This window comes from Mchenga conophoros, linkage group LG13 (assembly GCF_057382185.1).
Source record: "Mchenga conophoros isolate Kocher_MC1m ecotype Shallow Benthic linkage group LG13, M_conophoros_male_GT1.1, whole genome shotgun sequence".
NCBI classification, from domain to species: Eukaryota; Metazoa; Chordata; class Actinopteri; order Cichliformes; family Cichlidae; genus Mchenga; species Mchenga conophoros.
In genome coordinates this window covers 25,160,549-25,187,616 of record NC_140538.1, presented here as the reverse complement: position 1 = coordinate 25,187,616, position 27,068 = coordinate 25,160,549, and the positions used below count along the sequence as shown (strand labels likewise).

Here is a 27,068-nt window from a genome sequence, read left to right as displayed (position 1 = left end):
AAGCTGGAGCTTAAACATCTGTTTGTCACTTTAATTAGTTAAAGAATTGTTTTTGTTACTGCAGTGCATGTCCGCTGCAACACAGCTCGCTTAAACCTGGAATCAAAACTTTAAATACACAGAAGAAATGGCACCAAAAATAAAAAAATGGCAATCTTGCATGTGGTTAACGCAATGTGCATGATTATAAACACTTAACCCTGTCATAATGCTACATTTATAGTGGAGGACATGAAGGACTATGAAGGAGGAGGAGACTGTAGGTACCATATGTAAGTACAGTATTTCTAAACCTGTTATTCGATTTGCACTGGGTGAGAAGCAGGGATGGGTTGGGTGGACCACTGGCAGACCACCAGACTATCACAGGGGTAACACAGAAAGTCACACCTACAGCTAATTTATAATCACCAACAAACCTAATATGCACATATTTGGACTGCGGGAGGAACCTCGACAAAACCTATGAGGAGTGCATGTCACACACAAAAGTCCCTACCTGCCAGCTGGTTCAGACATCCCTTGTTCTTGTATGTGGTGACTCACACGACTGTTAGAATAACACCAGTCTCTAGGTAAATTTTATTCATTTGTTGTTGTTGTTTTTCAAGGTAGAAAGTCTACAATATTAGAGAAAGAACCCTAAAAAGCAGATGATATCCTATGAGCAAGCAACTGGCGTCAATGGGGAGAAAGAACAGGATGGGACCCCTTGCACAGCTAGATTCGTGGAGGGGCAGCTATTTGTGTATGAGGGTGAGAGAGAAGAGATAAAAGCAGCATAAAGAGACTATAAACAACAAACAGGACAAAACACAAACTATGGGAGAGCGTAGTCAATAGTTTTACCGACATGCAGCGATACAGATAAACAGGGACTGAATGTGACTGAAGGGGAAGGGTTGAGTGAATCATTGGAAGTTCCCCCAGCAGCCATAGCCAATTACAGCATAACTGATGGAGGATTCGGGGTTACCTGATCCTGAAGCAAGTTTTAATCCTAATCTTAAAGGTAGAAAGAGTTTCTGTCTCCTGAACCCCAACTGAGAGCTGGTTCCACAGGAGAGGGCCTCGATAGCTGAAGCCTCCCATTCTACTTTTAGAAACTCTAGAAACCTGAAGTAAACCTGTGGTCTGTGAGTGAACTGCTCTACTGAGAAATGATGGTACTGTTAGGTCTTTGATCCCTTTCTAGTCTAGTCTGTTAATACTCTCACATTATTGTTATCGATCAACTTCTTCTTCTTTCTCCTTTCCTCTATAGTTCCACTATATGCATAATTTTTCTTTAGACCCTCTATCCTTACCATTTCAACAGTGAAAGTGACAACCAAAACAGATTTGCAAAAATTGGAAAGGTTATAAAAGGGAGGGGGGGAAACAAATGTGTAGGCAGGGAGGGGGATTCTGAAACACAAAAGAAGACAGAGAGAAAGAGTCACTGAGGATTTTGCATAATGCTGAATGGAGCCATGGTGAGGATAAAGGCACTAATTGGAGCTAAACAAATATTTTTCAGACATTAATTTCTTCCCTTTTTTAGTAAAACTCTTTTTTTAATAACTATTCTATGATAAGCCCCATTCAGATATAGGATGCATATCATCAGGTTATGACAGTTGTGACAGTTTTTTGTCATTCAGGCATACAGATGAGTGGCAAAAGACGAAAAAATAGAAACTACTGTGGCTGTCATACGCTTTGGGGGAAATTTTGCTGTCAATGTTTTGGCCCCTTACAGTGAAGGTTCTTCTAGGGTGACAGTCTTTTCAAAGAAAATGATGTAAATCATATACTGTGGCACACTGCAGACCCCAGAACCCAAGCTAACTAACACTTGTGAAAGATTTTCTACATATATAAAGACCCATGTATATATGTAGATATTAGGGGTGCAACGATACACAAAATTCACGGTTCGGTTCGATACTTTGGTGTCACGGTTCGATATTTTTTCGATACAAAAAAATGTTCATGCCTTTTTAATTTGTCATTTATTAAAATTATAAATATATATTTTAACTCAAAAGTACAGTTTTTAAATTTAATGTTGCTGAAACAAAAGTAATTAAAAAAATAAATATATCTCAGGGCTCTCAAAATTTCAAAATCCCTGGTAGCCCTTCGGGCAGGGACTCTTCAGTTTTTGGTAGCCCAAAATAAATGTAAGTAGCCCGAATAAAAAAGAGAGCAATTTTTTGATTGATGTTTTGTTTCCTGCTTTGTTTCCTTTACAATATTATACATTAAAGTATAATATTGTAAAGGAAACAAAACATTAATCAAAGAATTGTTGAAAAACAAATTACAACATTGTATAAAAATTACAGTCATCAACTCAAATACTTGGTTCTAACTGAACAGAAATTTCTATGAACTTGTAAGAACTGTGTAGGACATGAATCAGTCTGTGTCAGATCCTGAATTTGAAATTTCCACTGAAGTCATGGGTAAGAGACAAGTGGAACCAAGATCTAGGCCATTTGCTTTTTGAAGTTTGCAAAGACTGCTAAATTTTGCCAGTGGTAGTTCACTCTTTGCAACATAGTACGCTGTTCTAAACAGATTTTTCAGGTTTATTTTTAGTATGTTATTTGCAATTGGTGTTTGTTCTGGGAAAGATATTGCAGACTGAGCAATAATGCATTTCTTGCATTTCTCATGGGTTCTAATGGGGGCTTTTCTTAAAATGACTGGTCCCAGTAACAAAGGCGCTTGTCGACTCAGAAATCGAGAGAAAACCAACAACACACCCGGCAGAACATTATGTTATTTACACGGATGCACATAAGTGGTCCGCATGTGCGCATTCGCTGTCAAAATAAAAGACGCGCACCAGATAAGAAGTTGCAACGCGCGTTTGCGTCCATATAAAAAGCACTGTTTTTGTCCGCTAGAGTGGGATTTTCACGGCACATTCCGCACCACATCTCTGTGCGTTCATCATTTGTTTGAAGCCAGCTCACCTCCTGCAACCACTTTTCCGAGAATACGTGCTTCTTTTGTGGTTCGGACTCCTTCTGACATTTCTTTGGAGGTAGAGGAACACCAAAGTAATTGCTTAAAGGAGCTTCTTCGACATCTTTAAGAGTTTTAAACAAATGTCTGTCCTCCTCCAGAAAATCTTATGTATGCAAACACGCGTTGCAACTTCATATCTTGTGCGCGTGTGCTGGTATCATCAAAGATGAGCTTGTGGGGCCTTTTCGGGTTGAGGATGGAGTCAAGCTCAACTCCCAGTCCTACTGCCGGTTTCTGGAAGACACCTTCTTCAAGCAGTGGTACAGGAAGAAGTCTGCATCCTTCAAGAAAAACATGATTTTCATGCAGGACAATGCTCCATCACACGCGTCCAAGTACTCCACAGCGTGGCTGGCAAGAAAGGGTATAAAAGAAGAAAAACTAATGACATGGCCTCCTTGTTCACCTGATCTGAACCCCATTGAGAACCTGTGGTCCATCATCAAATGTGAGATTTACAAGGAGGGAAGACAGTACACCTCTCTGAACAGTGTCTGGGAGGCTGTGGTTGCTGCTGCACGCAATGTTGATGGTGAACAGATCAAAACACTGACAGAATCCATGGATGGCAGGCTTTTGAGTGTCCTTGCAAAGAAAGGTGGCTATATTGTTGGCTGATTTGTTTTTGTTTTGTTTTTGAATGTCAGAAATGTATATTTGTGAATGTGGAGATGTTATATTGGTGTCACTGGTAAAAATAAATAATTGAAATGGGTATATATTTGTTTTTTGTTAAGTTGCCTAATAATTATGCACAGTAATAGTCACCTGCACACACAGATATGCCCCTAAATTAGCTAAAAGTAAAAACAAACTAAAAACTACTTCCAAAAACATTCAGCTTTGATATTAATGAGTTTTTTGGGTTCATTGAGAACATGGTTGTTGTTCAATAATAAAATTATTCCTCAAAAATACAACTTGCCTAATAATTCTGCACTCCCTGTAGTCTGATTTGTCATAACTTTTCCGTTTTGTGGTAAGCTTTTCTTTGGCTGTCACTTCTTCACCCTGACGTCTCTTATTTGGCTCAGCAGAACTAAAATATATATCCTGCTGCTTTTACACACACACACATAACGGTCAGCGATTCTCTGCGCGATCAACCTCTCATATGTTTAAGCTTGCTGCAGGAGATTTCACTTGTCATGTTTGCATAGTAAGCTAACGATTGATAAGACGATGTCAGAGGAATTGGTGCGCAAATTATCATCACTCACCAATCAGTACTGTCGCTCTCTATACACAGTTCGCGCGATTGCAAAGTGAAAGCAAAAAACAAGCGCAAATTCAAACACGATTTCAATATGTCACATATTGACAGTGGCTCACCGATGCCAATGACATAATTACCCAGCTACATTTCCGAAAGAATGCAAAAGCATTGACATATATTTTTCCTTCCTACAATAGCCCGACGGGCAGGGCAGAGATAGATTTTGGTAGCCCGACTGGAAAAATCGCTAGCCCCGGGATGTCGGGCTAGCGATTTTGCAAGCCCTGTGTTACAGGCATGGCCCTTTAAGGATGAAGCCTGATGGGAAATGTATTCGGGATGTGTGTAGCGTGACTGCCTGGTGTGTGTGTGAAGAGAGAAAGCGGAGAAGGGGGAAAAGTAACGGTTAGCTACAGAAGAGACGAAAAGAAAATAAATAAAAGGAATATAATAACTCCCTCGACAGCCAGAGTTGTGTCGGCGATGCTCGCTGTGAGTAAACTGTTTCAGCCCACTGTACGCGGTGTTCGTGCCTTAGAGAAGAAATAAAGTTCGGTGAAGCAGTTTCCTACGCCTCCTTCGATCTTTTTGCTAGCGGAGTTGACCTGTATAGTAAGCTGTTGCCGGCTACGAGTCAGTTACGGAACCTTCAAGTAACTGCCAGAGGTTTCCTTACTACGGTTCGGGGCCGCGGATCTGGCGCGGTAACACCTGTATCTGATTGAGGAATCACTCATCTTTGGAAAAGAGAGTTTATTACAGAGAAATGGCTCTTTCCAAAATAAAAGCTATACTATACGCTTCTTCTGGGCTATATTCTCAGCAGCATATTGTAGCGGGTCAGGGCTGTTCGGGGTTCTGTTTGTACAGTTATGTTTTGTTTATGTTGCCATAGTGACGGGTGACGCCCTCTCGCTGCGACGGTGTGTCCTTCCGGGGTCAGAGGGCGCCCTGTGTGTTGTTGTTGTTGTTGCTGTGCGGTTGCCGCGCTGAGCAGTTAGCTAGCGGCAGTGTTCTTCTGCAATGTCAATAAACGGCTGTGCTCCCTGGCTAGCTCACGGGAAGCAAGACCAAACAACACCTCCGTCTCCTCGTTGTCTGAGCTCGCCACATTGGTGTCAGAAGTGGGATGATGGTGGCACCCCATGTTCTGACCCGAGTGACTTTTCCCCCGCCGGTCGTGACCGGCCGGTGCCCCAAAAGAAGGCACCTGGACATTTGCAGGACTTTGTGTAGGGCAATGGGGTCGTCGGGGACGACTGACCCCTTAGGTGGGGGGCTATGTAGCGGGTCAGGGCTGTTCGGGGTTCTGTTTGTACAGTTATGTTTTGTTTATGTTGCCATAGTGACGGGTGACGCCTTCTCGCTGCGACGGTGTGTCCTTCCGGGGTCAGAGGGCGCCCTGTGTGTTGTTGTTGCTGTGCGGTTGCCGCGCTGAGCAGTTAGCTAGCGGCAGTGTTCTTCTGCAGATGTCAATAAACGGCTGTGCTCCCTGGCTAGCTCACGGGAAGCAAGACCAAACAATACCTCCGTCTCCTCCTTGTCTGAGCTCGCCACAATATTAAACATATCAGGTCCCCATAAGGAGAATCATGTGCTAATGGCTGTCTAAATGACTCGGGTAAAGTTTTTAGCATGCATGCTTGTTGTTTTTGTCTGCTTCCACTTGTCTTTGCACTAGGATGATGTCGGCGTAAATGTGCAGTCATATTCGTTGTGTTCCCACTAGTGCTGTCAGCGTTAATCTCGTTGAAATGACGTTAACGCCACAACACGGCAAATCTCCGTTAACGAGCTACCCCTGCGTGGGGCTAGACGGCCAACACATTAACGAGCTAACTGCGCTAACACACTAGTTCCCACCCATGTAATTGAGCATTGCGTGGCACATCCAACATACTGTTTTACTTTAGTCCATGACGCGCTTACCTTCAGGGTCATACGTCACATGAAAACCAAAATAATTCCAAACGCCAGATCTGAATGAGGGTGGTGGAGGTTCAATTTGCCATGTTGCAAGGAGAGCTTAACTTCTGTCTCGCTAGCTTGCCCTGCGCTCTTCCTTCTGACCATGCTGTCTGTGTTGAACGCTCAGTGGATCTGCGCTCGACAGTGCAGCCTAGGCGGAGTAGTCGAACGCAGATTCACTGAGCGCTCAACACAGACAGCATCGTCAGAAGGAAAGTTGATAAAATAAATTACAAATTTTGTATTGTTCGATACATATGCGTACCGAACCGAAAGCACTGTATCGAACGGTTCAATATCGATACGAGTATCGTTGCACCCCTAGTAGATATATATATATATATATACACACAGAGTTTCAGAGAGGTGTAATGACGCTGTCGTCGTGGCACATGGTGGCCAAACTCTGTAGGTGACTTTCACGGCAATGTGTCTCACAGTTTCATTCAGCCAGTGATGGAGAACGTTTGTCATACACCGTAGATTAGACGGTACAACAAATGATGTGGTTGAATTAAGTAAAAATTTTCTTACTACATGATGGACAAAAATCTATATTTTCCCATATTTCTGCGGCATATCCTATTCACCAAACTTTTAAGTGAGCTGAACAACTCAAAAGTGACAACAAACATCAGCGCTCACTACACACAAACACGTCCCATTATAGATCAGACTGGTCTAATCTTTTGTGCCGATCCGTTAAATGTGCTGTGTTGAAAGAGATAAGTACTTATGGAAAAGACACCGGGGTGCTCATTCATACATGTAGCCAACACGTACAGATGCTGTCAGATTAAATCGTGTATTTGAAAGGTCTAAAAAACACAAAAGTGCCATGAGAGCTAGCACTCTATCTTCCTCTGTCTCCTATACACACATAAACATTAACACAAGCAGCTACAAAATATGGAGGGACTGACAACATGCGTAGCTGTCTTTTATGTTGGCAAAACTCGTCAGAATTCACAATTCTGCTAACGGAGTGTTAGAGAGAAGGAGAGTGCCAAAGGCAGGGTGGGGGTGGGCACAGAGAGGTGGGAACCACAGACTTGAAAGAAAGGGAGAGAGGGAACGACAGGTTGATTTATTCAAAGAGTGAGGAGTGGGTGAATCAAACTTTAATGGCTTTTGGGAGTGCACACCGTTCTCCCTCTCCCTTCAATCTTGCCCCTTTCCAGGCTTTCCTTGTGCGCTCTCACCTTACTTTCTTTACTCCTCGCTTTTTCTCTCCCCTTGTCTCCCTCTCCCTGAAATACACTTTCCGATGGTCACTCGCAAACATGAGCCCTCCCTTTTTTTGACAGACAAATTCTCCACCCATCTCTGCGTAGCACACAAATCAAGGTGCTCTTCATGCTCAGCGGGATAAAGTAAATGACAGAAAGATAAAGAGAGGAAGAGAAGGTGATTTACCTTCACGAATGGCAGAGTATGTGATGCCCTGGCAGTATGTGTTGTGTTAACCCTTGGACTGGAAAGGATGCGGGAAAAAATTGGTGTACAGGCTCGACAATCTCTCTGACAACTCCCTTAAGTAGCTATTTTGTCCAGAAAGGCTCACTGAAGTCTAAAAATTAATCAGTCAAAAAAGAAAAGAACCTATTCCATTCAGAATGAGCAATGCAGACATGAAGTTCAGCTTACCTATTGCAACACTTCAGAAAAGTAGGCATGATGTAAACTGTTAGCTGACAACAGAGGACAAAACATAGATCTCAATTTTCCACTCCCCACACCCAGTCCTCAGTGTTGGGTGTAAGGCGTATTAATGTGCCACGTGCTAATTTTTGTCATTACATTACAGATACAATTATGTTGTTACTTGCAAAGTAACAAAGATTCTGCCCCTATCTGCACATTGGGCAAATTAAAAAACACGTTTTTTTTCTTCTGCGCGGTTGTGCTACAGTCAACTGATGTCAGATGTGTGTGAGGGCAGGAAAATAAATGGTGGAGCAGTCTACTGCAGAGATATGGACTTACTTTAAGGACAAGAGAGTGATGGTAAAGCGCAAACTGTGTTCAAGATGGAGACGACTGCATTATACTGCTGACAGAACTCAAGTCCGCTGAAAGCATTTGCACAGACAGCGAGCTAACGCAAAGCTAGCCAAGAACCCAGAGTGATAAAGATGAGTGCATTCCCACCCCGGCCCAGCAGCCAGAGCCTGAACTTCAACAGGTAAAAAACAGCAGTGACGAGCAGTCCTGTTTATGTTTCTGAAATAGAACCACTGTGTCAACTGAAGTGTCTTTAGGCTGGTTTTGATCGTTGCGTTGTCGGTTTATTGTCGGTTTTGTGTTCATAGGTCCTATGTGTGTCCTCATTACGATAGGGTCTGGGACAGTCTGTTTGTATAACATCATTATGAGCCAATGTGTTTCAGGTCATTTTATAGATTAACAAGAGAGTAACGTAATGAGCAGTGTAATGAATGACTTTCTCTGGTGAGTAATTAGGTAATGTACTGCACTACTTTTAAGAAAAGTAACAATTACCCCAACACTGCCAGTCATATTATTCATCGCCTTTCTGCTTAATTAGTTACGAGATTTTCAAGCGGACTTTATACTATTTGCGCCAAAGGCTTTACGTGGTTAGAAATCATTTTTGGTTTTTCTCTACATTTCGAACAGCATCCCATTTCTTCTCCAAAAATGGGGACGTACAACATTTCCCTAGGATTAGATTCTGTGCACCAAAACTGTAGAAAGTGGAAAGTTATAAATGGTGCCTTAGGTGAGTAAAATATTGACTGCTTCCCATTTAACCTTCTCACTTTATCCATTTTTTTCCTCTTTCTTCATAAATCCCTCCATCCCTCCCTATGGGGCTCAGGGTCTTAGTGTCAAGCAGAATTCTCTTCGAGGCCTGCGCCTGTCAACCAGCCACCACTCAGCTCTGTAACCACTAGATTCAATTTCACCATAGGAGAGACCAGGAGAGATGATACTAATATAATTATGGGCCAAATCCGACTTTTAGGAGGTAAAAAGAGAGAGAGGGGGAGAAAATGAAAGAGAAAGGGAGTGAGTTTGCGAGTTTCATATCGAAAGCAGGTGTGTGTTTCTGTGCAGTGTGTTTGTGTTTGCGTGCAGTGCATATGTGGGATATGTAAACACTCAGTAACACATATTTCATGAGGATAATTTCAAAAGAAATGTATTTCACAACAAGCAAGACTTTTGTTTTCAAGTTCTCAGACAACCTTGCAAATGTAAAGATATAAGGCATCCATATACTGTATTTGCTTTTTAGGCTAAGATATTTTTTTCTTACCTGGTAAACAAATTACCTTCAGATGCTGCAACCCGCTAAGATACAGGGCAGAAGGTGATAAAATAGTAGAGATTGAATTTCAGCTTTCAGAAGTGAACAAAGGCAAAGAAGAAAGGAATATAACAGATTTGTCTATGTTCTACCTGACAGCGACAGAGGGCACATCAAATAGCAGGTGCCTCTGCTTTGCTGCCAAAGCCTACATCAAGCACTAAACAGCTCATTCGCAGGCATAATAGGAGCTCTCAAACACCCTCTGCCAATATTATCTAAAATATGAGTGCATTTGCCTCTGTGTTTGTGTGTTTAGCATGTGAAATGTCTTCATGCTATCCATCTCAAACCTGTGGGAGAAAGTAGTAGCCAACAACGGAAAGCTAAAACAATGAAGATTTGAATTCCACACGTTTATAAAGCAAACGCATAAACAGGTAAAACCCTCTAATTAATCAAAAATATGAGAAAGCAGATAGATATTTGTCTAGCTAGAGTTTCTAAGAATGAGTCCTAATAGTATATTTCTATAAAAAAGAAAAGAAACAAAAACAGGCACAGCAACTCGCCAGAATGGAGGGCTTTTCTTTCTTTAGATGTCTGACTTTCACCTGAAGGGTTTCCACCTTGGGTTGTTCTGCTTTATATCATCAGCCATAGTTCATCAGAGATTACCGTAGGTTAGAGAGGGACACTGAGATATGGCTGATAGAAAATAGAGGCTGAGGAGGGATTTGCTCACCTGCCTGACATACCTGAGAGACAGTAAACAGATAAAGTTTGGGTATATATCACTAGGAGCCTCTTGCCTGTCTGCTTGTTTGCCAATACGTTTAATCCATCTATGCACCGCATTACAGCGCTGGTCAGAAGTCGGCTATACAATCTCATGTTCATCATTACTGCGTTATCCAAGACAGGATTCCACTGCATTGCATATTTACTGTAGGGAGGGGTGAATGAGAGTATTGACTAGAGGACGAAAAAGATATGCTATCTGAATTCTGCAATATTGTGAGTGGAGGGCTCAACCAAAATAAAGAAAAGCACATTTTACTATAGTGATGCTTTGCAGGGGTCATTGGAAACTGAGTAGAGATAATGGCTATAAACTCTGAATAAATGTATCTGTGTGAAGTGTGTATATATATATATAAAAAAAAAACACCCAGCACGCCCCTGCGGGCGGTTTATCCTTCAAGCTCGGGTCCTCTACCAGAGGCCTGGGAGCTTGAGGGTCCTGCGCAGTATCTTAGCTGTTCCCAGGACTGCGCTCTTCTGGACAGAGATCTCCGATGTTGTTCCCGGGATCTGCTGGAGCCACTCGCCTATCTTGGGAGTCACCGCACCTAGTGCTCCGATTACCACGGGGACCACCCTTACCTTCACCCCGGCGGAAGGGGCTACATGAATAGGATGAGGGACCTATGGATATATATATATATATATATATATATATATATATATATATATATATATTAGGGGTGCAACGATACACAAAATTCACGGTTCGGTTCGGTTCGATACTTTGGTGTCACGGTTCGATATTTTTTCGATACAAAAAAATGTTCATGCCTTTTTAATTTGTCATTTATTAAAATTATAAATATATATTTTAACTCAAAAGTACAGTTTTTAAATTTAACACTAACCCTTGTGCGTGTTTTTTATTTTGACAGCGAATGCGCACCTGCGGACCACTTATGTGCAGCCCTGGTTATTTAGCTCGTCATATCGCAGCCACAGAAATTCTTTTGTCCATGAAACCATAAAGCTGCACTTTCTTTTTGCCTTATAGTCTGATTTGTCATAACTTCTCCGTTTTGTGGTAAGCTTTTCTTTGGCTGTCACTTCTTCACCCTGACCTGTCTTATTTGGCTCAGCAGAACTAAAATATATATGCTGCTGGTTTTACACACGGACTCACATAAGCTCAGCGATTCTCTGCGCGATCAACCTCTCACATGTTTAAGCTGAGGGAGATTTCACTTGTCATGTTTGCATAGTAAGCTAACGATTAATAAGACGATGTCAGAGGAATTGGTGCACAAATTATCATCACTCACAGATCAGTGCTGTCGCTCTCTATACACAGTTCGCACGATTGCAAAGTGAAAGCAAAAAAACAAGCGCAAATTCAAACGCGATTTCAATATGTCACATATTGACAGTGGCTCACCGATGCCAATGACATAATTACCCAGCTACATTTCCGAAAGAATGCAAAAGCATTGACATATATTTTTCCTACAATAGCCCGACGGGCAGGGAAGAGATAGATTTTGGTAGCCCGACTGAAAAAAATCGCTAGCTCCGGGACGTCGGGCTAGCGATATTGCAAGCCCTGTATCTGATTGAGGAATCACTCATCTTTGGAAAAGAGAGTTTATTACAGAGAAATGTCTCTTTCCAAAATAAAAGCTATACTATCCGCTTCTTCTGGGCTATATTCTCAGCAGCATAAGGAGAATCATGTGCTAACAGCTGTCTAAATGACTCGGCTAAAGTTAGTAGCATGCTTGCTTTTTTTTGTCTGCTTCCACTTGTCTTTGCACTAGGATGATGTCGGCGTAAATGTGCAGTCATATTCGTTGTGTTCCCACTAGTGCTTTCAGGTTAATCTCGTTGAAATGACCTTAACGCCACAACATGGCAAATCTCCGTTAACGAGCTACCGCCGATCGCCCCGTGTGTGGGGCTAGACGGCCAACACGTTAACGAGCTAACTGCGCTAACACACTAGTTCCCACCCATGTAATTGAGCATTGCATGGCACATCCAACATACTGTTTTACTTTAGTCCATGACTCGCTTACCTTCAGGGTCATACGTCACATGAAAACCAAAATAATTCCAAACGCCAGATCTAAATGAGGGTGGGGGAGGTCCATGTTGCAAGGAGAGCTTAACTTCTGTCTTGCTAGCTTGCCCTGCGCTCTTCCTTCTGACTATGCTGTCTGTGTGGAGCGCTCAGTAGATCTGTGCTCGACAGTGCAGCCTAGGCGGAGTAGTCGAACGCAGATTCACTGAGCGCTCAACACAGACAGCATCGTCAGAAGGAAAGTTGATAAAATAAATTACAAATGTTGTATTGTTCGATACATATGCGTACCGAACCTAAAGCACTGTATCGAACGGTTCAATATCGATACGAATATCGTTGCACCCCTAATATATATATATATATATATATGTGTGTGTGTGTGTGTGTGTGTGTGTGTGTGTGTGTGTGCGTGTGTGTGCGTAAGCGAGAATGACAAAAAAATGCTGGAGAGAACGAGGATTAGATGAGAATAAATGACTAAAAAAATAAAAAAGAAGGAAACTGTGTTCAAGAACAAGGATTGTCTGAACAGCAGGAGGTGGCACACACTGGGCGCACTTAACAGAAGCTGTTTCTGGTGGCGTTTGATATTATTTCAGTGGCACTGACCGGCTCCCGGTGGGTGAGTGTAAGGGTCAGGCAGCTGAGCTGAGGAGTGTGTGAGGTATTGGGAAGGTTGGTCTTTAAATAACGGATGGGCTCCAAATTGCTCAGATCTCGGTGCTGCACAGACGCACACTCAGCAAAAGCTTTTGAGCTTGTCAACAGAGGGCTCCCTTTATAGAGGACTATTTGTTGAGTTTAGGGAATGTGAAAAAATGCTTCTCAGTGTGTTGTACGTTCACTCTGCCTTCTCATCCTGTCACGGACCCGGTTCCGGGGACTCGGGGTTCGTGAACAGTGTGGACCTTTATTGTTATTAGTGTATTGGATGTATGTTTGCTGCACTGTGTTCTTGTGTTCAATGCTGGTGTGTGTATGTGTGTGAGGCTGGAGGATGAAGGACAGCCACCTGCAGGCCTGATGGGTGTGGCCCTGCCAGCTGCTGGTCACGCCTAGCTTACCACACACCTGCTTCTGATCAGGATCGTCGGGGGAGCTACTTAACAGAGCGATGGAGCTTCCTCCGGCGCAGGATCGTTGAGTTAGACTCCATGTCAGTGTTTGTAGTGCTGGTCAGTGTATGCCTGCTGGAGTTGGTGCCATAACGGCTGTGTCTGTGTTTTTTCCTCAGGAGAGTGGAACACAGGACTGCAAGACACACGGGGTGTGTGAAGGCACAGGGGCAGAGAGCACGGGATACCAGCACTTGGGAGAAGACACGTCACGGGAGTCGAGGGAGCACTTTTGGAGATTCAATGTGTGGTGTACATTTACCTCACTGTAAATAAACCCACTGTTCATTTCATTAAGTCCAGCGTTTGGGTCCTTTCTCCAACATCCCCCACGGTCTGCCCCCCAGACCGTGACACATCCAGTAATGGATTTGTGTTGTAGCCCATCTGCTGTTCCATCAAAACATTATTTTAGGTAATAGTTGTCGCTCTTTGTATCCGGTCTCTGCTGCTGGCTGCCTAACTGTGTGGATGCTGTAAATCTGGCGAGCTCATTAGCACTGACAGAGGGAATGCTAGCAGCCCACCTGCTCCCCTTCACCCTCTTTATGGCTCTACAAATTAAAATGACATTTACACACACTCTCTGCTATTCTGCCTCCTGCACTGCTCACCTTGCCACTCACATTGCTTCATCTGGACAGTGCCGTCGAGCCTCACTTCATAACACCTCCTGTCCTATTTCTTCGAAAAACCCACGAGAATCTTTGTGTTGTTTCTGGTCTTTTCTTTCCGTCCTGCGTTCTCTGTCACTTGCGGTAAATCTCATTGTTTGAATCCTTTGTTTGTCGCCTCTGCTTTGTTACTTCTGCCACTCTTTCATCCTCCACACTCATCGCCGTTTCCCATCTTCTCCTTTGATGCGCTGATGGCACTTTAACCCGCAGTCATTGTGGCATGTCCAGTGAGTGACAGCATGATGAAGTGATGTTGCAGCATGTTTGCTTTGCCCGCTAAAGGTCGCTTAGGGTCACGGAAGTAATGAGGCCATAAAAATGCAGGTAACTAAAGTTGCTGAGAAATAATATAAGGTGGCGAAAAGGGTAGAGGAAGGAGAAACAGGGCAAAATGAGGAAGAGGCTGACTTGAAATGAAGGAAAACAGTTGCCAAAACTGGCAAAGGATTTAAGTGGAAAAGAGAGCGGCTTAATAAAGAGCTCTGTGCGTACAGATTGGACTGTGTGCTGCATTGTGATTGCAACGCAGTCGTGAAAATATGAATGAAATTGCAGTGTCTCATTTTGTCGAGCAAAGTACGCAGTTTAGTTCACTGAGATGTGTGATAAAACATATTTCACTTGCATTAGTCTAACATTGTGTTTGCACACACACACATGGTTTGCATGTTTTCTTTTCAGCGATGGCTCACTTTACAGGCTTACACTATTTCCAATGTAAAGAAATGCTGGGGGAAACTCGGATGTATGTACTGCCTGGGACTACACTGGAGTCTGATTTATTTCCACTCTCTATAGCCTCAAACAAATAAGCTTAAATTTTTTAATCAATAGGATGCCAGGATTGACAGCAGTAGTAATTCAGTAAGTGATGCAAGGGAACTAACAGTATGTGAGTGACTGAGGGTCAAACGCAGCCCTGTTTAATGGCTTTCTCAAGGCTAAACTGAATCCTGTTGTTTGCAGAGCTTGAAACGTCTGCATGTGGACTATAAGTGAGTCCCACACAACTTAGCGGCGGTTCAATGCAATGGCCTGAGAGAATCTTCCCTGGTGGGTGATCTAAACAGCCTCGTCTAAACAGTCCTTATTTCTCCCATTTATTTGCCTGACTTTATGGATTGGGAGAGAAAAAGCCAGTGGCTTTGAAGATTTGGTGAAGACTCACAAAGGGGTATGTGCTCAATATAAACACAACAAGACTTGTGGATGTGTGTGTGTGTGTGTGTGTGTGTGTGTGTGTGTGTGTGTGTGTGTGTGTGTGTGTGGATTTCAGTCCCTGTTTGAAGTCCTCCACTCTGGCAATTACTTCATATCAAGGATTAGATGAGGGAGAGGGCATAGACGAGACACAAAGATGGAAAGAAGTGAGAGCTGAGAAGGAAGGTAGCCGATTCAGTGGGAGGACAGAAAAAGGAGAGAATAGAGATTGAGGTTTGCACTGGAGTTTTCTTTTCCCTGCAAAGGAGGCTGTACACATTCTCTAAACATTAGCTGGAAGACAACTCCTGAAATCGTGGGAAGATCACAGGTGCAGCAAAACACTGCTATTTCCAGCATGGCAAAGACAAAAATGCACTATGAATAGGAGATGATCACCATAAATCAGACGTAGCCACCGTGCAGATACAGCTGTTGCAATAGGCATGACGGTGAGGTGAATTTTATTTATGTTTTCTTAGTGTTTCTGAAAATTCATTGCAGCTCTTTGTTTTCCAAAGTTTTCATCAGTTTGAAGTACAGATTCCAGAGGAAAATGTTCTTCTACTGGAAATAAAAGTTTTTTGTTTACTTTGACATTGTTTTGATGTTCAAAAAACCAGCAAATTATACAGAAATTGTCTTGCATATGATGACTTTTCTTTTTCATGTATACCAGAGTAATGAATAAAATCACAGTCTCATTTCCACTCGAGTACAATCGGTAAATAATGTCCGGGCATCCTCACCTCTGGAATATTGACAGTGTATGGCTGCCCGTGGAAGTTTGGGGCGTTATCGTTCACATCTCCGATCTGGATGTTAACTGTGTCTTTGACCACCTGGGGAAAGAAACACCTTGGTTAAATAGTTCCAAAGCCACTGCCACACGTTTCCTGACAAAGAGTCAATGTAAATGTGACACAAAGCCACGATTCAGAGTCAAAGAAAACAGGACAGGTGTGTGACAGATTTCTCGCTGGGGAGAGTAGGTGGAATGTCACTTGTTTCAGCAACTATACTGTGTTGAGTCGGACAGGTGTCATGTGAGGAAGAGAAATAAGGGTAAGTGTAAAAGTGAGAGACTGAAAAAGAGACAGATTGCAAGGCCTCTGTGTGATATGAGGTCAGGCTATATGCAGGATGTCAGCGTGTGAAGAAATGTGTCACAACTATGAACGCAGTGCAAATCGGTCTCTTACCTCTTGATTGTCACTCACGTAGAATTCAACCTGCATCTCTGACTTGGTCTGGTGGAGACAGAGATCCATATCAGCACAAAATTTGCATAGACATGTAAAGCAAAGGAGCAGAGCAGAAAATCAGAGACAGAAAACAAAAAGGAGCTACAGAAGCCACTCTGAGCTCGACGTCCTTTGTGCTTTTCCCCTCACATTGTTTTGCACTTTTCGGGACTCTTTCATCATTTGATAATTTACGCCGCGTATCCTATTTTCAAAATTGTTCTGTGTGTCTTTTCTTGTACCCGGTGCATTTGCTTTGGTAATGTATGAGCGTGTGTGTAGCATTTAGTATGTGTGTGCACGAGTTTGTTTGTTTGTACCTCACGGTCGAGTTGCTGTCGAAGCCAGACCACACCGGTTTCTTTGGTCACAGCGAAATACTTCATGGCCTCTTCTCCTGAAACCCCATAGATGAGGGGTTCGCCTTCAGGATCATCTGCCTTCAGCTGGGCCACCGATGAACCTGTCAGCGAGAGAGTCAAAGGTCAGAAGTCCTGCAAAGTCAAAGTAGGCATCAACAAATTTTTAATGACTGAGCCAATTTAGAAAGCGCTGATTTGTGAGAGCATGCAATTCCTGAATATTCACACAAATGCAGTTGTCCTATCAGAATTTCCAATTTGCATGTTACATGTAAAAGTTAGCCTTGCATTAAAAATTGATCAAAAAAAATATATATATATAAATAAATACATCAAAATAAAATGCAAAAGAGTTAACAAGGTACCATGATTGTGACAGAAACTCTGACTTCTCAACATTATATTCAAGGAAACCTACTAAAAAAGAGAGAACCACAACAACTATATGTTGTAAAACTCCAGATGTCCTGGTAGTGTAACGGCTGAAGACGACTTGAAAACACACAAAGGCTCAGCACAAAGAAATGCACTAGCGTGCAGGAGCAAAGGATTTTTAAGCTCACGGGCTTCATTCATCATAAACAGTAGAAGCTGGCTAATCAAAACCAGAGGTGGCGTGCTATCATGCAGGTTAATCCGCCACGCTGGACAGATGTATCATGAGGCTGTGTTTAAGAGCGGCACAGAAGACGGTATCAAGACCTCCAAGCTGGTTGGCAAGGCTCATTACCCTCCAGGGTCAAACTGCCTGTGCACAGCATTGTAAATAATATTATATATATTAAAAAAATTAAGAAATATATGAATCCGGGAAGGATTAGAAGCTTTTTCACAAATATCAGAGGCAAGGTTTTCCTCACTAAAGTCCAAAACATACAGTACATAAAATACTTTAAGATACCAGTCACTGTCACTTCACAGATACCTAGTTTGAAATTCCTATTCATTTCTGCCCTGTGCCTCTGATCTGTCCGGTGACAGACTTTGCCCGTGTTTGTTTCCTGCCTCTCAACCTATCATAGCTGGGATGGGCTCCAGCACCCTCCTCACTAGCTGCATAAGTGCTTGGGAAAATGAATGGATGGACTAGAGCGAGAACCCAGCCAAGCCAGTGTATTTCCCTGGTCCCAAGCCCAGATAAATGTGGGTTATGTCAGGAGGGGCATCCGGCAAAAATCTTTGCCAAATCAAACACACGGCTCATCAATGATCGGTCGGGGTCCAGGTTAAGAATGACCGTCCTCAGTGTTGTTGGCCAACAGGGTGCCGGTGGAAACTGTGCTTGTGTTGGCCAAAGACAAAGGCGGAGGATTGTTGTCACGGGTTGGATGACATGGAGGGAGATTAAGGGATCGGCCGAAAGAAGAAGAAGAAGAAGAAGACTATACCAAAACACTGTGGGCTTATCTTTGCCTTGTAACTGCTATTTGTGCTCACACTGTTAATGCAAAAAATGCTGTTTGTAAATTCAAAAATGTGAGAATTTATCCTAAATGTCAAGACAGGATAACCTCACGGAAACACAGAAACTTAATCTGGGGTGTAATTTTCTTTGACTGCCTCTTGACCTCAGGGTGATATATGCTGAGGTAAGCATTTGACTGTTAATTAGGAACAGGTTTGTTTTTTTAAAATGAGTGCATGGACAGAAGAGAAAATAAACAGATCATTCAATAATTGCACAGACACAAACACTTGTCCCCCCTCCCTGGCCAGACAACAGAAGTGAAGCCAAACTAAATCAAATCTGTCACTTGCGCACCACACTGCTTAATACAGTGACCAATTAGGCTTCACAATCACACACCCCTCTCGTTTTATTAATACACCCCATTTTCTTATGAAAGGGTGGCAAAAATGACTAATTAATATAACGATTTATGAACCCCTCTCATTGCAGTCTAATGAGATTTATGCAAATTCAGCTGCTTTCAATATGAGTTATAATTTGGTTGAAGACGATGCAAATTAAGCATTTTACCCCATAGTCATCAATAATAACTGTTTTTTTCCCTCCTCCTTTTGGCCCTCTCGACTGTGAACGAATTGTCTGCTCCACGTGGGTAGACATACACTTGAGTGAAGGATAACAAATGTTCATTTCAGACTATGTATGAGAGACAGTCTTGTGGAAGATTAACTCTTACTGCTGAGAAGAAAGATGAACCGAGACCAACTTACTGAGAATATGAGTTAGATTCTCTGCCCTGATTAGACAAACGAAGGGCTGCTCTAGATGCTAATATATTATATCACCAAATATGTGTGCAGTTATATATTATTGCAATAAATAAATTTTTTACATAGAGATTTAGTGCAGAGACCAATAACACTGCCTGAGAACTTCTTTTCTGGCTCCTGTGGGTCAGTTTTGTTTTATTAACAGATTTTTTTTAACCTTGCCTAAGGTTATAGACATTAACAGAGCAAAATGGGTGTACTTAGATAAAGACAATAGGATCAACATAATTTATTTTGTCCTCAAATATGGAAATTTCTGAGGTATTAGGATATTATACTTTGGTGAAAGACATTCTTAGCATAAATTAAGGTAGAAAAAAAGATTTAGACATTTCAATAAACGACAAATTGTAGAAAAGTGGTTAATTGTATCATTTTGTTTTGGTTTTTTTCTTACAGATTTTTGAAACACTGTGTTTTTTCATTTCAAGTTATTTATGCTGTGTTAGTTTAACATTAGGATTCATTTTCAGGATTGTGGGTAAAGAAAAAAGGTGTAAAATACTTTGGGTCATGATTTAGGTTGAAGTATTAACATGTAAGGTGAATGTTATGTTTTGGTTAACGTAAGGCAACTAATGGTTATAGTTTAGGTTGGAGTAAAGAAAATGAATGTAAGTCAGTGCAATGTCCTCTAAAGTCACATATACACAGCTGTGTTTGGGTGTGTGTGTGTGTGTGTGTGTGTGTGTAGCGTAGGTATCCCTCTAATGCTTATCTCTAACACTGTGACACCAAGCCCTTTCGCCTGACAAATGATGCTATTTAGCAGCAAGTGATGCCAGTATTACTGTTATGAATGATACAGTGCACATTAATATTGCCCCCTCCCCATCCCTTCTAGTCTGCAACACTGCATTCATGACAAGAGCAATGGGCGAGAGGAACCATCTCTCTACTTCACCTTTCTCTCTACGATTGTCCTCGGAACCTCTTACTTCCTCTACTTTTCTCTCCACTTTTTGGTTGTATTCACGTTTGTAAAGTGACACTAAAGTCACAAAGTCAGAGACATCGTCATTACCAGGACAGCAAGAACTGCCATCATGAACTTGATCAAGATGCTTTGTGTGTAAATATAACTAACAATCAGAGAGAAAAAAGTTAAACAGCATAAAACATTAAAAAAAACCGAAATTAGACTTAAAGATTTGAGTTAACTGATTTGAGTTTTTTTTTTCTGTTGTTGTTTGTTGGTTGTTTTGTTTGTTTTTGTGTTGTGAAATGTTAAAAACAAATAAAGACTTCAATTATAAAAAACAAAACAAAACGAAATTAAATCTAGCCTCTCATACAGCATCCTACACTGCTGCAACCAGTGAATCACAGCACAGATCCTGAGGGACACCTTGTGCATATCTCTGTGACATCCGCTGCTTCTGGCAGCATAGGAATGAGAATGAGTGGGTCAGAAACACAGCAAAGGAAGGTAAGCCCACAAAAACATCTAGGGACTGAACTGAAACAGCTACCGCATCTTGTTAGATTTGCAGATCAAGTATCTGAGACTTTCTTCTTAAGACCCCACAAATTTCAGATTACTCACTCAAGCTGTGATGGTTCCATAAAGATGTTGAATGAATGTTAAATAAAAACACTTTCCACCTGCTTACAGAATCAAAGAGGGCGGATACCTAACTGAGAAGCTTAAAGACAACAATGAGAGCATTTAGGTTTAAATGTCTGGGCTGGAGTGTGAGATGGCCACAATAAGGAAACAGCGAAAAATGAGGGTAGATGTTAGTGGAAGGGAGGAGGAAGAACAATGATGTTTCTTAAAGGGAGTAACAAATACACCCCATTACTGCAAGCACTTTTCCAAAAGCATGAGTTCGTAAAGACAAACCATTTTTGCTTCACTATGTCAGGACTGAAATTCACACTACCACTATAGGCATAAGCCTGAAACTGAGGAAGAAGAGGAGGAGGAAAAAAGCAAGGAAGACTTGCTAACCTATAGAGAGCAACACCTGGATGTTTTACTGAGCCCAACCTTTTAGAAAAGGCATGGGGGCCCGTGGGGGGAGCTAAATCAGCCGCTGGAGGACATCAATCCCTGCTGGATCAATAAGAGTCTTGCCCGTTAGACGGGGACTAGCCTCGGCCCTGCCCTGGGGCCTCAGGCTTGGGAAAGAAAAGGGGCTGTAGGCCAAAGCCCTGTTTATTATGTTGGTGACATCTCTAGACCTCTCGTTCATCTGAGTTCTGATTCACTGGGACAGGCACTGTCAGCACTGCAATTTCAGGCATGCAGTGAATTATAGCTTTAAATTTTATGGAGCACAGAGGCTTAATGGATATATGGGCAATGTTCAGCTGTCTACCAGCAGGGGCAAACAAAAAAAAAGAAGAAAAAAAAGAAAGAATGGATGAAGCCACCTCGAACTATATGAGATTGACTGACTGTGCAGGATGGTGCTGGAGAGAATCTTGATCTTTACCTGCTCTGTATAAATACTTGATGGGTTGTCTTGAGGCAGGGCCAGTAAGACTGAAGTCATGCAATCACTTGGCTGATGAGTCAGTATGATGCCACTCATGTTACTGCACTGTCTATCCGCTGACAAAGAGAGCCTTCAAACACATCAGCAATGCCAAGCTGAAGCCGCGCTGCCTCACATCAATCACTGCCATCAAAAATTCACACAGGAAAACACTGTCATAAGTTAACTGGCAGCATGAGCTAATTTCATACAGCGCACTTCTACTTTAAAGTGAAGCATTTGCCACTTTATAGATTACCACGTGAAGAAAATTTGAAAACAGATTGTGGTGAGAAGCAAAAATAAATTTCACATCTGTCAAACAGAACAGTTGTGATTATGAGAGTGTGACTCCAAGCTACAGTGCCGTACACTTTTCAGCATCACAGATAGCAAGCGCAGAGCTAAAGCACAAAAGCAAACGAGAGCATGTGCAAATTATATGCCATTGCAGCACAATGCAAGGACGCAAACACTCATATCATAAAAAGCGAGAGCGATAGAGTAACCTGAATGAAGCAACAGGGTAATATCCGATAATGTTGTTCCATAAAGCTGTGCTATAAACTTACACACATACAGAAGGAAATTCTACTGAATATACTCGGCTGCAATAGCTATCAGCAGTCTCTGTTTGTGGTATATTTGACAGTGTGGTAACAGAGCATGCACACCCCAATGCACCAGTCCCTGTTCATGTATATGGAATATGTGCTATGGTGAATCTTGTTAATCTGACCTATTACTGACTTTGTCTTAGCTGAGGTAAATACTTTACTGTGACACTGAATTTTAGAAAAATCTCAGTCTGTCATGGACATGATACTGAAGAGGTAAGTGTGAGAGACAAAATCAAGATGAAAAGAGTTTGGATTTTAAAGAAATCAGGTATGCAAAACCTGACTTCTGCATATTCTGGTCATTTATATTTTATGTTTTATAGAAGATCCGTTTTGGTGCTGAGATGTGGACAAAGAATTTCTGGCCAGTGTCAGTATGTGAGCTGAAATCACAGAATACCTCACATGCATGTGGAATATTTCTATATTCACCATATATAAAAATATATAAAAAATACGGACAGAATATGTCCCCAAATCAGATATTGAGACTCAACAATAATAATTTTATCAATTTTTTTAGACCACTTCCCAATGTAAGGTTCATGATACAGTCATGTTTTTAATGGTTAATCCACCTGTGTGTGCAATCTCTTGAATCAAAATGATAATTTTTGTTGGTATGCATACATTTTGACATTTACCGTTTTACAAAAACTAGTAGTTGATTAAATCAACAAATTACGGTTATTTACCTGCATTTCCGGACAGAAAAAAGTTTAAATAAACAACAATATATAAGTTTTAAACACATTTTGGAGTAATTTCTAAAATATTTGCATTTTCTAGTCTTGTTGTGCACTGTAGAGATGATATGTTTAATACTTTCATGTGTTTGTAGCTGTCTTTCTTATGAATTCATTATATATATCTGGAGCATCAGACAGCAGCAGGATCCATATGAGCATTTCTGAAACAAGGGAGGTATTAATTTGTTAGTTACAATAAATGATCAATGATATGGGGAAAGAATTGATCTGGATGTAATAAAATAACTTTTTGCTCTTTTCCACACCTCACACAGGTGAGGTGCAATGTGAGATCCTCACAACACATCCTGAGTGAGTGAAGAGACAGAAATGGACTCTCAAGCATCAAGCACAATGCACTTCTCAGTTAAAACCCTCGGCAGTCATAGCAACGTACAAACTTAACTCCATCAGTCAATTTGGCTCATGTGAAACACTTTGAGACTAATTTATGAGTCAGATTCCATCAAGGGATTTAAGCAGTTTCAGACTCATGCTTTTAAGAGACCTCTTGGGGGCATATGCAATGAGTTACACCCTTGCCACCAGTCAAAAACACAGCAAATGAATCTTTCTTCTATTCCTTTAGAAATAAGATGGAAATGAGTTAAAATCAACTCATTGCTGCTTTCTATGCCCACGGTGTTGTGCGCTTTGTTAACGTCTACAGATACAGGTTGCCTCGGGGAAGCCAGTTGGACGTAGAAGTAAACTAAACAGATCTACCTGGAATGACAATAGTGTGGTGGCCAGAAAATAAGTGCTTGGACCTCCATTTCCATATAAAGAGAGAAGTACGTGTTTGGGAGGCATCTTTAATAGCTGAAAAAAGGATGCATGCTGTTAGTTTATATCCCCGTAGGATGAAAATAAATACGGAGACTGACAGTAAAACCTTTTCCCCCACGGTGGTCAGTTAAATAGCTAACAATAAAAAGATGGGAAAAAAGAGAAAATGGCTCACCAATAATGTTTCCAAGTCTTTATGTCTCAAATAAACAAATGCAACCCATTTGTAAATTGAAAACTGCAGAGGACTACAATGTTCCTGTTGGGTAGTGGACACAAATCACAGCTAGAACCCTTTAAAGGATGTTATATCTGTCTGCTGCTGCAAAACAAAGTAGATTTACCACACAAAAATCTTCCCAAAAGTTCCTCTGAAACAAAACATTTGCCGTATTCCATTTCATCTTCCTCTCATTCACCTTTTCTTCAGCTTCCTTTCTCCTGTATGCACGTGTACTTATGTTTAAGTGTTCACACACGTGTTGGTGACATCAATAACTGCGATGTGGAATCGAGCCAAAGACAAATTGTACCTTGAGTCTGGCTTTAAGTGACTCCTGTGTTTCAACAACATACACCATAAGAGTCCTTGAGAGGCTGTGTATTAATCCGACAGATTTATGACTAAATCTGTCACGGATGAGCGGACACCCTCTGCCTTTTCTTTAGCCACTCCTGAGAGAAATACACGCCTCCTAAAGCATACACTCAACATCTGTGCGTATAACTTTTGTGTACAGCCTGAACATACTCAGTAACACAAGATAAACATATTTATAAGCTATGAAAATGTAGAAGTACTCATATTGATATACATTTCCTGTGGAACCTCTGTTTAAGTGATTAATGAAATGTCTGAGAGAAGCACAAAGAAACATGCAGTTTGACTGTGAATGTAGCATATGTAGTGTACAGATTCATGGCTGTCTTCTATAGAAAGGAGGCAATCGCTATTAGAGAGCTTAAAAAGGAGGCGAAGTGTACTGGAAACAAATGGTTTGGGTACCTGTTCACAGCTTAAAATAAAAATTCTTCCTCACTATGCTGTAACCTTGCCAAAACAGAACAAAGTCAAAGTGATCTGTTTGTTTCCTGTTGAGATTCCAGAAGAAGAGGCATCAAGGTTTTTGTGTATTTTAAGGTGCACAATGATGAATGTCATAGGGAACTGCAACTCTGTGTTATGTGACGGCTGTGTGCAGGCAGGAAAAGGACCCAAGGTGCAGACTCCAGAGACAAACGTAAACTGAAACAGCTTTAATACTGAACTCAAACAGAACAAAAGTAAGAATCCAAATAACTTATACAGGCAGCCAAAACACACAGCAAAATAAACAGCAGATCACAACACAGACACAGAGAAACACAGGGCTTAAATACACAGAGGGAGCAATCAGGGAATGGGTAACAGGAGGGAAACACAGCTGGGGCAAATCAGGCCTAACGAGACAAAGGGAAGCGAAACCAGATACATTAACCTCAGACAAGGACCTTCAGAATAAAACAGGAAACATGACACAGACTGAACTAAAGACACAGACTCACACGCACTGCAACAGAGGAAACAAAGACGTGGGACCAGGGCAGACACAGACACTGACTGGACACGGGGATATAGCAACTAAGGATACACAGAGACGCGAACTAGACAAGGGGATACAGCTGACAGGGGAGACAGAGCAACTAGAGAAGACAGAGACATAAACCATAAGACAGAACTCAAAGAAACCAAAGACTAGAAATAATAAATAATATAATAAACTCAAAAACCCTGTGTCAACGACCCAGGCATCCTAACACTCTGATTATTTTAAGTATATTTTAAAGACAAAAAGAAATAATTCACATAAAAGAATACCATTAGAAACTCTAGCAAATAATTTTTGAAGCTGACTTCCGTCCAGACACGAATCATTGGTTGCCTTGCGTATGATAAGAGCGATCGCACGGCGATCTGAGGAAGAGGCATTTGATTGGATGTCCGGCTCAGGATTGGCTTTCTAATACACCCAAATGTTGAAGTGATGAAAACACTGACTGACAAGGCTGTGACTAACCAATCACGCTGAGAAACTTGGAGGACAGTGAAGGACATTAGTGGACAGTCATCCCACGCATTGGTGAAGGGGGACAGACCTGTCACTGCAAATTCACACGCAGCTCCATTCGGTCTCCGATCACACAGTAAAGCTCTTTGCTCTTGCTATTTTCTGTTCCATCCCATCACAGTCTTGCTGTTCCCCCACTCTCTCTCTCTCTCGCTTTCGTTTTTTGTCATCCTCTCGTCACGCTCCGTCCTGCTTGTGGAGGCCAGACAGAGGGACACAGGCAGCGCTGATAGGAGTGGACAGGTGGCTGTGTGCTGCTAAGGCTTCTGCAGTGACGGCTCAGCCAGCCTGGCCTGTCGTTGTCACAAAAGCAAATGCCTGCCCAAAACACACACATCCAACCCAAACCGCACCACTCCTGCCAATATGCCAAAATGTCCATCAACAACGGCACTTTGTGAAGAATGCCCAGTTTTTTCATTTTCTTTCTTTCTTCATGTCTTGCTCTTTTCATCTGTTTTTTCTTGCTAAGCTCAATTTTCAAGCCAGTTCTTATTCTGTTGTTTACCTCTCGTTTCTCTCCCTACATGCCCTCCTCTCCCACACTGGCCCTCTGCTGACCCCTCCAGGACTGACTATTACCTCAGAGTAAGCTAAATCATGGTCGGGTAATGGAACATGCCACTTTCACCGTGAAGCCGCACACACATAAACACATCCACACTAAAACAAAAGCTTCTCCCTTTTGACCTTTTCTCTCCCGTTTACATGTTTATCATTTGTCCCCTGTATTGCTGAAATATAAGGTTGATGTTGTTTCTGTCAGCCCTGCGAATGTGGATGGAGATATTGGGGTTAAGGCAGGAGCTAGGGTCAAGAATGAGGCTCTGGCAAGTGAGAGGTGAGCTAAAGTTCTTGTTGTCACTAATATGGAACCCTTCTGAAATAAAAAAAAAATGTCCTGCTTATTCTTTAAAAAACAAACAAACAAAGAATAAAAAGAAAAAAGAACAACAAAAACTGAGACAAAATGCAGAAGTGTGTGAAAAAACTGAGTGATGATCCAGTAGAAAGACGGCCTCATGTTTGACTTTAGAACACTGTGGTGTACAGAAGAGGATGCCCAGGTCCTTTTGGCTGTGAAACAATCCCAAATCATCATCCCTCCACCACTATGCTTACTGTGACGTATTTGTCTTGATATGCTGTCTTTGGCCATGATGCACAGCACCAC

At 41.8% G+C, this 27,068-nt stretch overlaps 1 protein-coding gene across 1 annotated transcript in view; it reads right to left on the bottom strand.

The window, feature by feature from the left end:
• Positions 1-27,068, bottom strand: part of cdh23 (cadherin-related 23) — a 195,916-nt gene that overhangs the window by 132,449 nt on the left and 36,399 nt on the right. Inside the window, exons 4-6 of the mRNA XM_085297424.1 lie at positions 16,863-17,005; positions 16,501-16,548; positions 16,048-16,140 (exon numbers count right to left, since the gene is read on the bottom strand). Of these exons, the coding sequence (XP_085153550.1) occupies positions 16,048-16,140; positions 16,501-16,548; positions 16,863-17,005 (284 nt within the window). The remainder of the gene's footprint in view (positions 1-16,047; positions 16,141-16,500; positions 16,549-16,862; positions 17,006-27,068) is intronic.